We start from the raw sequence: 17480 nt of genomic DNA on the forward strand, positions 1-17480 counted from the left end.
TCATAATTAAATGGGCCTGTGATATGAATGACAGTGACTGACACATAAGACACAATCCCAGCATATGCTGAAGTTGAATTGGAAATAATTTCAAAGATAGTTGTTGGAGCGATCTGAATCCAAATGTCCACCTTGTCCACAAGATAGTACCATGCAGCTATCCATTTTGCAGTATGTTCTATCTGTACACTACTACAGATTAAAACATTAAGTCTTCATTTACTGCATTATACAAGTTATTCATCTCAAAATACATCTATATATATATAAAATAAGAGTTTTGTCTGTACATTGCTCAGAATTGGAAAGAATGGTATTTCTGTACCGGTCATGTCCACAGTAACAAGGAAATGCACTTTTTTAATTTTCAGTATTTTCTGTATGTACACGCATCACGAGAAAACGGCTGAAAAGATATTTTAATGAAAATCAGTATGTCAAGTCGGGGGATGAGCCACTACAATCTAGGCTATAAATAATTTTATTCACACTGAGTGAAATGGTAGTTTTAGGCGAAGGCTTAAATTTAATTCTCAAATATTTACATTATTAGTGGTCCTATCGATAAATACTACACAACTAAAGTTACATAGAATTAAATTTCCGATCATGTCTTATACCGCACCGGCTATGATAACATAGATATTAATGAATTTGTATTTTTGTTGCTAAGTCCATATCAATGCAGAGCCACGAAAAAATGGGTAAACAGAATTTAATGAAAATTGGTATATAGAGTCGAGGAATAAGAAACTACAGTCTAAGCTATAAACAATTTTATTCACCCTGGATGAAATTGTACTTTAAGGGAAAGTACCTAAAATTAATTTTTTAAATACCTATGTTATTGGTCCTATTGAAAAGGATTACATAACAAAAGTTATAGAGAATACAATTTCTGATCATTTATGTTTTATTGAGTTTTACCGTATCAACTTCGATAAGTGTGGTATTTCAGTCAGAAAAAAACTAAATGTGAAGGCCTACAATATCGAAAGCGCATAACATTGATCAACAATAACATTACATTGACCAATGTTTGTTGTGATGTTCCCTGTCTCTTAAGCTGCCACTCAACTCCAATAGATGGGATTACTGCTGTGTACTGAGTATAACAGTCTGATTGAATATTGGCGAGAAATAGCTGAAGAGTTAGAAAACTTTATTCTTTAGCATGCAATTCCTCTGGTTCATAAATTTTCTGATATGCTGGTACGTAACACACTGGTTCATCATAGTATTCCAGCTATTCGATCCCTACTCTGATGCGCTATTTTGAATGAACCATGTGCACACTGAAGACAGAGGCTCATTTAGTAGTAGTAGTAGTAGTAGTAGTAGTAGTAGTAGTAGTAGTAGTAGTAGTATGACCTGGTCTAGAATTACAATTTAGGCCTATTCCAAATTATAGCACCACAATTCACTAAATAACTCAATATTCAACCCTGAAAAGAGCCATTTCTTAAGAAAAGCTTCTTCCTCTTCACTTTTATTAAATTCTACATTCATTTTATTCCAAATTAGTAGTGAAGACAGGGTTTCTCCTCTGGGTTGGAGGAAAAATTTGCCTCGAAGTCAGATAATTTTTCCGCCGCCAGTGTAGTGAATTGAGATTGTCCGACTCATTGGGCACTCCTATTAAACAGAGTACGAGGGCATACTTTTCACCCTGGTACTCTACACTATTCGTGACCCCCCCGCCATCACGCCCCCCCTGAAATTTAAGTGTGTTCACAGCTCACAGCTGTCTGAGGCCTGGTCATTCCAGCTCTGGAACTTTGGACTGTTACATTGCCAATGTAATACTGATGATATAGATGTCGATTCCAATAGGGAACCTGAAATATTTGTTCCGAATGAGTAAATTTATAATACCTATATAGTTGGTCCGTTATTCAACATGATCAATTTTCCAGCTAACTCATTCCTGGTTCTGTTCATTAAAAGTAAGAAAATGAGTGGTTTTTAATTTGATTGAGTGTTTCATAAGATAACATCACTATTAATCGCGACATCCCTACTGGTGTCATTGTACTGATCTATGTTGATTTCAATTGGGAAAACCACTAAGACATTCTTTATGTGGATGTAAAACGGCAGGTGGAGAGTGAGTGTGTGCCATTATAATGAAAACTCCCCAACTTAATTGTGACTGATGGTAAGCAAGAGGGCCTACCATTACAGTGAAAATTCCCTAACCCAGTCTTCACATAAGAAAAGACGTTTGGTGACTTCCCCATGACATTTCTAGAGTAACGTTAAGATCTATGCAATTTAATACAATCTTGCTCACAACGTGTACACTACCTAACCTAGAACTCTGTATACAATGTAGAATTCAATAGCGAAGCACGGGTACATCAGCTAGTTATACCATAAAGACAGAAATTGCTGGAGGAGTGGAAGGCAAGGATTTCCACACTTCTGTAACCCTGGCACCACATGGGATAAAATGGTTAGCTATAGACACTACTGCCTTTTCTACCAAGTATTAAACTGGAACTCATTTTGTAACACTGGACATCCCGACAATCTAGCAGTTAAACTTACTAAGCGACTAGCACAATAGACAGAATACGAAGTAATTAAAATGTTGAACCCTTAGGCGTCAGTGGATTCTTAAACAATATAAATTCTATGTAAATAAGATTACCAGATGGCAATACAGTTGAACCTGCGTTATACGTAACTCTGTTCTACGTAATTCGTATTTGTACGTAATTTCCTTTAGGTCCCGGCCAAATATAATTTAAGAGCGTGTTAATTAAACCTTATTTATACGTAATCCGTTTATACATAATTCGCTGTTATACGTATTAAGTGTCAGTGAAATAAAACTGAGTTTTGCGTAATTGTAATGAGAATGTGCTTTTTAAAAAGAAACTACTTTATTTACGAAGTTTCCTCTTTGTCGGCAAAAGCGGAAGTAGAGCGATCGGGTTTCGGTGCTGAAACAGAACACAGAGTTTCGCCGAGTGACATTGTTGACCCTTACTTACTAGCGGCTTAACAAAGACGAGTCCCCTTCGCTCCTCCTCTACCTTCGTCGTTTTTGGCACGCCGCCAAAGATTAAGATACATTACAAGCAAAGCGAGCGGTTTCGGTGCGGAAACAAAAGAAAATTGCAGTAAATTTGTTTTAATATGAGAATGTCTTTCGTGGGAACAACGGAGAAGTAAAATGTCCACGGTGCCGGTATCTGGTGTTTACTGTTGAAAAGTAGTTTTGTCATTCAGTTGCTTTTGATTAGCTACGGAGAACTGAAAAAGGAAACGTTATACGAGAAGTGGACGCTAATCCACACAAAACAAAAACTGAAATCGCTTCAGACTTAGGGATTGCTTATTCCACGCTATGTACAGTCAACAGTAAAAGAAACGCTATTTTGGATGAGTTCGTAAAACTGGGTTCAAAATCAGCAAAGCACAGCCGTCAGCAAGAAGGATGGTAAGTAGATTTGGAGAAAGTAATTTTCACATTGTTCCAGCAAAAGCGGGCCGCAGCTCTACCAATTAGTAGAAATATGCTGAAGGCAAAGGCGATAGATTTAGCTAAAATGATGAGTATCACCGCTGCTTTGAAGGCTTCATCAGGATGTTTGCAAGGATTTAAAGAAGAGATGGAAAGAAGAGGTTCTGCCGGATATCGTAAGCGATTATCAGCCTCCAAACATCTACAACTGTGATGAGTCCGGCCTATTCTACAATCTCCTTCCTAATAAAACATTAGCTGAAAAAGGTGACTCATGCCATGGAGGGAAGAAAAATAAAATTCGTGTAATAGTACTTGTCATCAATGCAGATGGATCTGACAAACTTCCTCCACCTGTGATAGGAAAATCGAAGAATCCGAGGTGTTTTAAGGGTGCGAAAACAAAACCTCAGGAATATGAATCCAATGGGACAGTGGTTCAAAAAACTGGACATTAAAATGAAAAAGAAACAGAAAAGATCCTTCTTCTTATGGATCGTTGTGCAGCACATCCACCTCAAATCGTTCTGGATAACGTCCGAATGTAATTTTTCCCTCCTCACTATACCAATGTTCTACAACAGCTTGATTTGGGCATCACTGCAAATTTCAAAGTGCATTATAGAAAAATGCTGGTTCAACATTTAATAACACTGAGTGATGCAGGAAATGAACCTCTCTCCATTAAATTACTGCAAGCCATGGACTGTATTTCGGCTGCCTGGAAGCAGGTGTCATCCTCCACAATCAGCAACTGTTTCCGCAAAGCTGGTGTCTTACTAGAAGAGACTGCCTCTAGTGATGATTATGGGGACGAAGTTTTGCCTGGCAATGAGCTAACGCTACCGGAGGGTGTAGACTTCGATACTTTTGTGCATTTCGATGACAATCTGTCTACATGTGGAGAACTACCGGATGAAGAGATTAATGCCGATGTATGCCAACAACGCGGATGGACCAGCTACAAGCGATAGTGACAATGGAGATGGAGATAACGACTTGAATCTTGACACCTGAACTGAGTGAAATGTTAAGTGCAATCGAAGTGCGTAGGCGTTACATCAGTGCGAAAAGTTGTAGTGAAAATGTTTTGAATCCATTACAAAGTTTGCCAAAGGAGGTTTATACTCTTAATGCAAGGAAAGTGAAACAAGCCGAACCATCTGATTTCTTTGAGGCTGGGCCAAGTTCAAAATAATATTTTCTTTCTTAACGTATTTATTATTTGCAATGGAGGTCTATTCCTTTGGTTTTTCAGTAAATTTGTGATGTATTGCGTAAGTCTGACTTCTAAGTAATTCTGAGTTACAAGTAGTTTTTTCTTTTCCCCTTGATAAACGTACAAGTCAGGTTCAACTGTATTTTTAAAAAATGGACCTCCTTAAAAAAAAAAACCAAGCACGTGGCATTTATTTAGTTACATATGAGTCTGTGAAAAACTTTCTGTCATTTTCTTGAACAGCCCATTAATTTATAACTGCATTAATTGTATTAAATAATCTCCTCATTGAACCTTTTTTAAAATACGCCACCTAACTTACATACAAGCATGCAGGCAAAATCACAATAAAAATGGAATTCGCTGATTTGTTTTGCAAGAAATCGGTAATGGTGACTACCCCTCTGTAGATGGTGATGGATCAAATGTTATTTAACTATCAGCCAGAATTTTAGCACATGATGATAACGTAATTGAAATTTATGGCAAAACATTCACTTCTGTGAAAGATATAAATTTCTCGATAGTTCCCATTCTTAATGAATTAATTTGAAAATCATTCGGCTTATACCCAGTAATTCAAAACCATACACTAGCATCAATAGATGAAAAATATCTAGTTCAATTTCCCACATAATTCTTGAATTCCTTGGAATTAATGATTTACCTCCACATATTCTTGTTCTAAAAATTGGAACCATAATTATGCTCCTTAAAAATCCAAACGTTTCCCAACGGCTCCTGAACGGAACCAGATTAGGGCCTAATTCTAAGAAGTATGTATGAAAATTGTTTAGATTTGAAAAAAAAAAAAAAAGGTGAAGATAAGTTGGACAGAGAGCTCTGATCCCTCAAATTGACTTAACAATATCCAATATAACACTTCCATTTTCTTTCAAGAGGCATCAATTTCCAATTTGCTTTACATTTTGTATCACGATCAATAAACCTCAACGGACATGAAGTCTCTGTTTACCTCAGCCAGTTTTCAGCCATGGCAGTTATTTGTTGCAATGTCAAGGCAGCGATATTTTAAAGTTGCAATAGTGCCGAAAGGTACAAGGTTTGAGGTACAAGGAATGCACCGAGCAAGGGACTGCGGTGGTTTGGGTCATGTAGCTATCAGCTTACATTCGGGAGGTAGTAGGGCTGAACCCCACTGTTGGCAGTTCAGAAGGTGGATTTCCGTGGTTTCCCGTTTTTACACCAGACAAATGCTGGTGGGGGTGTATAGCTTAATTAACACCACCATCACTTCCTTCCCACTTCCAGCCATTTCCTATCCCATCATCGCCGTAAGACTTATATGTGTCCGTGTAACGTAAAAAAAATTGTAAAAAGATAAAGTACAAGGAGTGTCGTATATAAGGAAATCCTTCAATAAATATTTACCCCATCGACTGTCATGTCTTGATGGGTTTCAGCTAGTAACTAATAAAAACATAATTATAGGCAAATTTCAGAATATTCAAATAATTTTGATATGGTATTCACTTAAAATGGCTGCAAGATAACAGACCTTACCTTTATCATACTAGAGCCCACGAGAGTTGGGAGTCTGATGTTTAGTGCTAACAGCGAGAAAAAGTTGAATAACGCTGCTCAAAAGTGATCTACTGCATGACAATGATCTCAGTGATGCCACATTTTTAAAATTGTACTGGGGTGTGGGATGATCTGGAAGTTTTGCCGAAACACCGGTAAACACAAAATGTGTGTTGTACTGCATCTTCGTCCACAGTCAAAAATTTTTTTACAAAAGAGGATTCAAATCTTTGTGATCTGGCCCATGCTATAGAAGGCAACCAGTTCTTTCTCATGGTCAAGCCACCACATGACTTACCTTGCTCTCAATAGCTTTTGTGATATGAGGAGTTGTACTGTGTTAGCTGTTATTACTTTACATGTTTGTTTTCTGAATATTATTTTTGATAGTTAATCCTTGTTTGAAAGTTTTGCTGAAACACCGGTAAACACAAAACGTGTATTTGAACTACTGCATCTTCGGCTAAAGTCAACAAAGGTCAGGAATGTACCGCTAGAGCAGAAATACTCAGTGGAGAGTTTCAAGGGAGAAATTCACTTCCCAGGAAGAGAAGTTATCCACTCCAGGTAAAAACATTGAATTCATATTCTGACTAATTGTATTTTGTTTCTTCCAATGAAATATCATCTCCCTACCATGGTTTATTCTTGATTCGTTGACTTCCTTATGACTGACTGCTGGATGTAAGTTACGTCGTGACTGCAATTGTTTATATGTTGTGCATTTGTTAATGTTTTTGTTATTGATTATTTTTATGCTAGGGGCTTTACGTCACACCGACACAGATAGGCGACAATGGGATAGGAAAGGCCTGGGAGTTGGAAGGAAGCGGCCGTGGCCTTAATTAAGGTACAGCCCCAGCATCTGCCTGGTGTGAAAATGGAAAAACACAGAAAACCATCTTCAGGGCAGCCGACAGTGGGATTCGAACCCACTATCTCCCGGATGCAAGCTCACAGCCGCGCGCCTCTACGCGCATGGCCAACTCGCCCAGTGATTATTTAAAAAAAAAAAGAAATGATCACCCAAATGGGTATTGGTAGATTAGTTCTTGCTATACTCTGTTAATGTCATTACCGTTTTGTGGCACAATGCTAGGTACTGGTCACATCTTTGGTTGCACTATTTACAGACATAACTGTCACTGGAACTGTGGTATGATTTGTCCATACATAACTTATGGTGGAAGCTGTGAATGACGAATCATGTTACTACATGTCTTAGTACTTGTTAATGATTGAGATTTAATATTTATTGGCAATGATATCTTCTCACTTAAATGCTAAATTTATTAACATAAGCTTAGGAACAGATCAAAGTTAATTGAATACCATTAGGCCTACAGGTACATGTTCTATTAATCACTTGGCCTGGGTTAAAAGATGATATACCGCAGGCGGAGGTAATTATGACAACTCAATACACCTCACAGTTGCTGTCTTTGCTACTAAGTATCAGACTCCAACTCTCATGGGCCCAAGTATAGCAACTGAAATTAATGTGCCAGGTGGAAAGGTAAGACTTTCTGCCTCAGAGCAGTTCATTCCCAGTCTGAAGTTGGGAAACTGCTTTTATAACTCATCACTAAAATAAGATTTACATTTCAGCATAGTTCTGATAAACTTATCAGTTCTCTATCACCAACAAGCAATCAAGAATAGAACAGTTGAAAATAACATTTTTATTTTTAATATAATAAATTCAAAGAAATCCAAAGCATCGTGTATCTTCTTAAATACTGTTGTAAACTCACCACATCACGGTTCTAAATTTACAAAAGTCGCGGCGGCAGTTGTTTAAAAAATGCCTTGAACTCAAAACCCTCCGAGTGGGGGCAACAAGAGAAGGGAGACGAATCCCTAAAAATTTCCCTTTGTCAGAAGAAAGGTTCAATTTTTTGCAGTAACAAGCATGAGAAGTATATTTCCAAACATTGATGTTGAAGCAACTGTCTATATTCCAAACAGAGAGGACACCTGATAATCCTATATGTAAATAAGAATTTACAGGTAGTTACTAGCAATGGCAAACAACCAGAAAATGTTTTTCCTATGTATTCCACGTCAATTCCAGTTAAATGCCAGGATAATACCCAACGTATAGGCTACAGTCAACTCTTGCCCAATCATAATCTGAATCAATTACAAACACATATCAGTGCAGCAGAGATTATAACTATACAGATTACCAGACAATTTCACGTTCACAAATTACATGGGACTGTGGAGTAAGAAGTCCCCAGCTCTTTACAACTCCATTTATACATACAGAAAAGAAATCAGCACGTAATCTAAATAAAATTAATAATTTTGTGTGTCTATTCCTAGCCTGGTGCAGCTCTTGCAAGGCAGACCCTCCAATGCTTTGTATCTGTGTTTTTCTAGTGGAGAATAGTACTGTGTGTCAAGTGCGAGTTGCAGGAATGTTAGGAACAGTACAAACACCCAGTCTCCGAGCCAGGGGAAATAACCATTTAAGATTAGAATATGTAACCCAGCTGGGAACTGAACCGAGGGCCCTCTGAACCAAAAGCAACTGTGCTTGGCCATTCAGCCAAGGAGCTGGACAAATTTGCATCCTCATCCTCAGGTGATGTAGCATTTTTCAGGCACATCCCCAATGGAGGTGAACTGTGTGTACCTACTGTATTTTATCACATACCAGCCCTCCTGCCGATCTTACATTTCTGGCAGTAATGGGAATTGAACCTGGGCCCACAGGACGGCAGCTAACAGTGCTTACTGTTCCGCTATGAAACTTTATTGCAAAACTGTGGAAATGTAATGTTAAGGAATTTAAAAAAAAAAAAAAAAAAAAAAAAAAAAACCTATAACCTAACCTTGACAGGAATACATACATTTACTTTTGCGCTTATACAAAAACACAAAGGATACTATCTCCCCTAGCACAGTGTCACTGCAGTATTGCTGAAAAAGGAAGCTTGCAGTGTTAACTCCAGTGGTGTACTATCCATCATCAAGGGAAGACATGCTATTCCAAATGACAAGCCCAATAGCACAAGAAGATGAAATGCTGGGTTTCTAGATTGAGAAGCTGTTATTCTTAACAAATATATATGTAATAAGCGGTTAAAATTTCCTTGTCCTTAATAAAGAAGCTTGCAGTGAGTGGTGTGAATAGTACATTTGACGAAATACTGGATTTTTAGATTCGGAAGCCTTTATTTACTAGTTTAAGAAATTAGAAACACTTTTGTTTTTCTAGGGGTTTTAACTAAGACTACCATTTACAGGTCCTCAGGGATGATGGGACCGAAACGGGAGAGAGGGGGGGGGAGGGAGACAGAGAGAGAGAGAGAGAGAGAGAGACACGCGCACACACATACATGGGACATATGTTTAAAAAAATCAAAACTGACTTTCTTGGGAGATACTATCACCCCTAGTGAATTGTCCTTATGAAAAAAGCTTGCAATCATAACTGCAATAGTGTACTAGCCACCATATTGGGAAGATGTGTCACACCAACTGATGAGCCTACTGGTACACTGGGACAATTCACTGGATTTTTAAAGTGATTATTCTGTATTCTTTAACACTGTATTCTCCACCAGCAAAAAAAGAACATTGGTTTTGCTACTTAAATTTAATTTTTGATTAAATGTGGGACTTATGTAGAAAAGAATATTCAAAATTAACTTCTGTTTTGTAAGAAAAATGGAGGGCATTATTTCACTTAGTGCACTGTCCTTGTAAATGGAACTTGCAATGGTAACTCAGTAGAGTACTAGCTGGTGTTTAGGCAAGGTGTGCTATTCCAGCTAACAAGCCGAATAGTACAGTAGGGCAAAAAACTGGATTTTAAGATTCAGAGGCATTTGTTCTCCAATAAAAAATAAATAAATTAGGAACTTTTCCTTTCTTTTTTTTTTTTTTTTTCCTAGCGGTTAATATGGTGCATGTGGTGTATGTAATATTCACCTTTTCACTTAATTATTTGAATATAAAATGGAGGATATACCTTCCCATAGTGAACTGTCCTAGAAAAAGAAGCTTGCCGTGGTAACTCAGTGGTATACTAGCCCGCACCTAGTGAAAGCTTTGGTGTATTATTGCAAAAGCCTACTAAATGAAAATTATGATATACAAAATATTTTTCACAATATCTGTGGGAACTCTGTATACTTCACAGATCAATGAAAAACTCTTTCAATTCCTAAAATGAAAAATTATTATATGTAATGCACTTTGAACTAACAAGTAAGAAAGACTGCAACTGCAAAATTGAAGAAACTATTTAAGAGAATGCAACAAATAGATGTCCTAGTTCATTAAGGAAAGATTTGTTTAATAAAATAAATAAATAAATAAATAAATAAATAAATAAATAAATAAATAAATAAATAAATAAATAAATAAATAAATAAATATTCCATGGTTCATATTATCAACGTGCCACCTATATTTGTACCTAACATGAAGCTTGTTGAGGTAGAATAAAATTCTGCTAACACATCTGACAAAAGGTTACCAGGAATATAATTTTTCAATAAATGTTGTCACTGCTTCAATGCATTGTATATTTTAGCTATCTAATTCCACTCCTTGTTCAGTAGCATGATAATAAAAATAGAATCATCTCTAGGATGGATTATTGTTGACTTATAATTGTTAAATGCACTAGTGAAACACTGAGCAATTCAAGACTGAATAAGTTGTATAGTTGTACTATTTTAATATTTGAATACAGTAAATGACCATTGCATGATTTTCTTCCTGACACCATTATATGAATCTCTTTTCCAGATATTTTATTGTGCTACTAGAAAGCAGTTCCTTAGTACCACATACAAGACTCAAGGATATTTGTCACTGATCAGTTTTTTAAAATTTCCGTTATCATATGAAAAGAAATTCCTCAATGGAGTAGGTTACAAACTACACAGCATTCACCATTGTAAAACACACTATACATATTAGGAACACACATTTGAACAAAGAAGGCAACAAATATTGTTTGAACTCCTTTCAGTTGTTTTGTTTGTACAAACATGTCATCCACACCACTGTACAAAGTTCATGTGGAAGAAACTAGAAACAGTATGTTTTACTTCAACCCAGACATCTGAGATCTTTATTTTAGCCAAATGGAAATGTGCACTAGACCACTTCCTACAAGTCAAAGAGTTGGTGTGTAAAAAAATATGCAGAATTTACCAAGATTTGTACTTTGTCAACTATGGAAAATGAGAGAAAGACAGCCATTGTAAGTAACATCTCAAAATAGCAGCCTTGTGAATAAATATTGCCTGAGGTGAGTGCTGTAATAAGGCTGTAACAATTATGTTCAACAAAAAGTAAACAATCCCTTCCTACTCACTGCATCCATGGGAGCTAAACACAGTCATGAAGTATAACACAATATAAAGTTATCATGCTACCACAAAAGAGCTCAAAAATTAAATTGTAGCATTTCAATAAATTGCCTGCATAGTTCCAGAAATCAGTTTCTATGATGTGCTGTATATTCATAAAAAATATATGAATGAACAATTATTTCATAGAAGATTAGTTTAGTAAAACCAAATTTATGCTAAATTAGAAAAAGAAGACTATTTTATCTCTTCTAAGAGATCTAAAAGCAAAAAATTCCTACCACTATGATGTATCCAAATGTAAGAGGAATATTTAGTAAGAATGTAAAACTGAAATTCAAAGTACCACTGAAAAGATAATGCTGAGTAGCAAGGGACAGTCTTGATCTTAATATTTTTAAATGACAAGCAGCACGGGTGCCTTGAAGTACTGCCACAGTACACTCCAACTGAGCATACACACGTGCACGCGCACACGAATACGCTCACACACACACTCTCATGTACTCTTTGTCAAATCACACTTTATTTCATGATTTACAAATGGTAGTTGTAAAGAAAACTGTGACATAAGCTCAATATCAAGGCACCAATGGCATATCATTTTATGATTTAGAGACAACATACATTCTTAACAGAGAGAAAAAATGTGGACATAATACCTGTATGCCACAGGTACTTTTGACTGTTGAACGAGAGGAGAAACAAACATTCTGCCAGTAAGCTCCAGCAGGCAAATGAACAGCCTCCCACCCCCCATAAAACAAAAGTCCTTCTTCAGTGACTTCTTTGGTAGCAACTTCTTAGAGAGGAGGCTGCCCCAGAACATTCTGTAATGCTGAGTTCTTGAGCAGTCGTTTCAGCATACCACTTGAACCACGGTGCTGGAGGCTCTTGTGAGTTGTCAAACTGTTCTTCGTGCGGTATCGGCGCTGACAGAATTCGCACACGTACAAGGTATCCGAGTGCTCGTGTTTGTCTTGGAAGTGACGCTTTAGTGAATAATAACATGAAAAGGTGCGACGGCAATATGGACATTCCTGAGGTTCATTTATTCCTCCACTAGTCGGTGGAGGGATGCGATAGTATACTGCGCCACCTGAAAAACAAGACAGGCCTTCACTATTTTGTAAATGGAAACAATAACAGTGTATAAAGGATGGCACTCATATCCATAGCAGAAAACATTTTAAAGACTAATTTTTAAGCCATGAATTAGTATTGATAAAATTAAGCCCATTCTAAAATGTCCAGAAAGCAAATGTTTCAAAAAAGTTAAATACATAAAAAATGCATATTCAAATTTAAAATTGGAATAAAGATCCTGGCTTAGAACAAAAGTGACTGCATAATAAAAATGGGGATAATATATGGTAGCTGGTATTAAAGCTACACAGAAGTAAACAGAAGAAAGTAATGCACATCTCATAAAAAGCTTGAGGAGAAGAGCATGTACAGCACTGATTTGACTAAATAAGAAAGAATGAATAATTATTGTTCCTACTGTTATCAATATTAGTAAATTTAAATTTACTTCTACAGCTTCTAAAAGGGAAGAAAGTAAATCATGATACCAAAATTTAAATGAACACTAATTAACATTCAAAATGCAAGCAAGACACCATATTATTAAGCAGGTAGTAACAAAGATGCCACTTTCCTCAACCAATGACAAAAAGTGCAGTAGATACAGAATTCAAAGCATGGCATTCTCTGTATCTTCACATTTTATTAATGTTTTATCACCAATAAAGCTTCATTATCATTGAATCTAACAAAAAAATTTGCTAGGTTAATCTCAGAAGCCTAATTGGTCATTCAGTTGTACAAATTCAACATAAAAACACACACACACACACACTCTCTCTCTTTCTCCACCACTTCCACTTAAAACCAGTACCTAACCTACATGATGCCAATTGAATGTAACTTTTTATTCACTGCATAAATATTTCTGCATATTTGAGTTTAACATTTCAGTATGTCAGGAAAATAAGTAACTATCAATATTAGTTTGGTAAATATCAAGTTTCATCAGCAGATTTTCATTTCCACCCAAACCTGTTAGAATAGAGAAATATCAACCAGAAATAGAAACTATTTCTGTAAAGTTCAATAGGGTGTATTTCAATCTGGATGTCTACAGACTCCACTGATATATTATAAACGCTATTGATTTTAATTTAATGGAAGATATCAGAGTAATGGTGAGTGAGTGAGTGACCCAAATGTTTCAAACTTTGCACAGAATAGGCTCCAAAGTCAAACAGAGAGTAGATGAAATGATCAGTGAATAAATACTGACCCTGGACTTAGTTCACATATACAACTTTCATTTACCCTATTGCTTATTTTACATGAATGGCAATGTCTCAACAATACTACGAAAATAAACTTCCGTTGTGGTGCGAAATGCACAGAAAAATTTTGAACTTACATTCTTGAGCTGCTCTTTAATTTCCTCAGATTTTTTTTTTTGCACAATGAAATATAACATTAAATAATTACCTCAGAAGCTAAATAAGCCTCAAACTACACTCGGAATCTTCAATGGAAATGGAACTAAAAGTAAATTAAACATTTCCATATAGTAAGAGCTTGCCCTTACATATGAATACTTAAAGGGTATTTATCAATCACTGACCATCTGTGTTCTTACATTATTTGTTTAAAAATGAATATTAAAAGATGGGGGAATTAGTACAGTGCCTTGTGATTTAATAGCATTCAATGGAAATAAAGCATGCAAAAAAAAAAAAATTATAAAAATGGAAGAAGAAAGCATTATCAGAAGCACTTCTAAACATGCACAAACCATTAAGAAAAATGGAATAACACACCACAAAGAAGCAAGCAAGTATTTTATTACAGCACACAACCTAAAGTCTAATGATAATCTCCAACAATTTAGGAGTGGAACAGGGGGAAAGCATCTATTAGGAAGTACTTTTCAAACACTTGCATATAAGAAGTCTTTTTGCACCAATTACAAGCTTAACAAATCTCTCTCTTCCCCTCTCTAGGAGAGTTACAGTGTTTGTAAAATCAAATGGCACAGAGGTATTGGATCAAAATTAAAATGCACCTTTCTTTAAAAGGTTATTTCATTGAAATTTCTATTTGCATATAAAACAGCATTAAATGGAAACTCTGTAAGGACACTTATGAACAAATAACTAAGGAGAAAGATTTGGAAATTTAACAATAATTTCAGAGTTGTTATAATGATGATCATAATATGATCATTATCTGTCATCATAACTAAGGCGTTCTTAATTGATGATCTGTAGCTTGGGGTTGTATTTAAGCTGAACGAATATGCAGGAACAGAAATCTATGAGATTCAGTTGACCTGTATTTTAAATACAAGGAAAATCACCCTCTACAATGAAATAAAACCATTAATGGTTACAGGCATCCCACTATGAATACAGAATGAGTTTTTAAACCAACAGTGGAATTGGTCTCATATGCCATACGTTATGACAGGGCGTGCATGACAATTTCTTACAGGTCAATATCAAAGACTTATTATTTGCAGTGATTACCATGAAAGAATACAAGGAAGAAGAATACTCTTTACGAATTTAGCGAGATACCTTTTCAAGTATTAGAGAAACAGGATTAGGATGTACTGTGAAAGGTGTATCCTAAAAGAATTTAATGTCGACTTCTCCGGGCCTGCTTTTGTGGTAGGTGTAGATGTGGGTCATGAGACTGTTGCGCGAGCAGTAAACACGTTCGCAGATGACACAGCGGTACTCCTCCTGGCGCTCAGCGTGCTTGTCTGCAACGTGCCGCTTGAGGCTGGCTTTAGAGCAAAGCACTTTACTGCACAGCTGGCAAGAAAACACTTTCTTGATAGACCCTGCAAAAACATAACACATAAAAAAAAGATGGACTTGTGGGATGAAGAGAGAGAGAGCAAGTTAACCAGAACTTAATAAAGAGAGAAAGAGAGAGAGAGAAAGGGTATCTGTGGAATGTATTTGGAGAGGTATGAAATAGGATAGAAAATGCTTACTCTTCAAAGCAAATATTGTAATAAACACACAGATATAGTAAAAGGTTATATTAAAATTCATGAAGCATGTACTAATCTCAAAAATTAGGAAAAAAGGGATTAAAACCTTTTACTATGAAACTGTGATGAAAAGCTGCTTAACTTATTTGGTTTGGTAAATTTTACTTTTAAAAAAGTGGAACTTCTCATTTTGCAAAACTTGAATGTTCAAGAAAGAAAGCTTCTGTACCTCAATTATGGAAATAATAAGAAGAAGCTAGAGAAAAGATACCAAACAGATAAAGGAAAGAGCAAGTGCAGAGCTGTGACCACGTGGAATCTTTTTGATAAGTACATAATTAGGGTACATATATGGAGCAATCACTGAATTTACTTTTAACTTTAGCATACTAATGGAAAAAAAAAAGTGTCTTCTTAGAGAGTCAGAAAAACACACACACAAATGGCCACAGCTGCACACTAAAGAAGCAAGATGTATGCCAAATGACATTAATTACACTAACTTGAAACAGGAAAGAGACATTAACAGATCCTGCAATTTTTAATTCACGTCTCCAGCTCCTGAAGGAAATGTTGCTTTTGAAACTGTTATTAATTCTGTAGGTAATAATCATCAAAAAATGTCAAGTAAAAAGGAGAAGAATTACATCAATCAAATTATGAACAGAAAGGGAAAGTTGACTTAGTAAACATCATATTTTAGATAACATTTAGAAACATAATACTCATTCCTGGCTGTAAATTTGACCAGGGCACATTTTTAACTTCTACATACATAAAATTGATAATGAAAAAATAAATATAAATGAACTGAGTAAGCTGAAGAAAGTTAGTGTAACAAATTTCAACAGTTGAAGGCTAAAGAAGACTAAAAACTATATATTTAAAAGAGACGTGCACTAACGACGTCAAGAAAGGATTTTACAGCAAATGAATGGAGATAAATGCAGACATTCATATGTTGACAAGCTCTCATACATGGGCATATACTAGAACTTAAGGCTGCTTAAGGAAGGAGGACATGATTACTTCTTCATTTCTAAACCAATTTCTCTATTCTTTAAAATTAAGACCACAGATGATAAATGAAATAGTAGGAAATATTTAGAGCAATACAGACCCCCATCAGTAGTAATTTGAGCAGTAAACTTGCCTTGAAATCTTGGATTCACCAATATCCAGACACTTTATAACTGAAAAATAACTCCATAAACGAATGACGATAATCAGAAACAGTGTTACGAAGCACTGACGGCATTAAAAACTTAATAAAGTAGAGGAGGGAGGAGGGGTGGTGACAGAAGTAGCAAATGAAACCACCCCAATATGTAGGGTTTATCTTCCAATTAATGAAAATGGAAAGTCAGGATGAGGGAGCTGGAAGTTATGAGTATATAGTATTAAGAAAGGAGAACATTGTCTAATGCTTCTATTAAAATGATATATTACATAAAAAGAAACACAGCAACAATATTAAAAGCTGTACCAATTGAACACTGATGACATTTACAATATAAAAATAAAAATATAAATAAAAGGCATGCATTACCAATGCTGTGTGCAACATAAAACATCAAAACATTGTCAGTACACAGTATAAGTACACTGAAACCAAAAGTAGTAAGTGCACAAGAGCTTTATATAAGTAGCAGTAATTAAAAATTAAAAAACTCATACACATACATTACAAGGTTAGTATTATAAAAAAACTATAAGAAGAGATTGATTTAAACAATGAAGAGCAAGGTGTTAAAACAATACAGTCCCATCTTGTAATATTCTTATTTTCTGCGTATACATATCAAACCACAGAAATTATTTACAATAAAGTTTAGCTAGAAAAATATAACCAGCCTTGATTACTGAGAAGTCTTTATTCAAATG

The 17480-nt window shown here is 35.7% G+C and overlaps 1 protein-coding gene across 2 annotated transcripts in view; it reads right to left on the bottom strand.

The window, feature by feature from the left end:
• Positions 1-17480, bottom strand: part of br (broad-complex core protein) — a 677309-nt gene that overhangs the window by 95135 nt on the left and 564694 nt on the right. Inside the window, exons 6-7 of one of the 2 annotated variants that reach the window (XM_068226393.1) lie at positions 15172-15440; positions 12541-12671 (exon numbers count right to left, since the gene is read on the bottom strand). The exons of the other annotated variant lie outside the window; for it this stretch is intronic. Coding sequence (XP_068082494.1) covers positions 15223-15440 — 218 coding nt within the window. The 3' untranslated portion in view covers positions 12541-12671; positions 15172-15222. Of the gene's footprint in view, positions 1-12540; positions 12672-15171; positions 15441-17480 lie in introns of those variants that run through there. 2 annotated transcript variants of the gene reach the window in all.

Source organism: Anabrus simplex, chromosome 2 (genome assembly GCF_040414725.1).
Source record: "Anabrus simplex isolate iqAnaSimp1 chromosome 2, ASM4041472v1, whole genome shotgun sequence".
In the NCBI taxonomy this organism is placed as follows: Eukaryota; Metazoa; Arthropoda; class Insecta; order Orthoptera; family Tettigoniidae; genus Anabrus; species Anabrus simplex.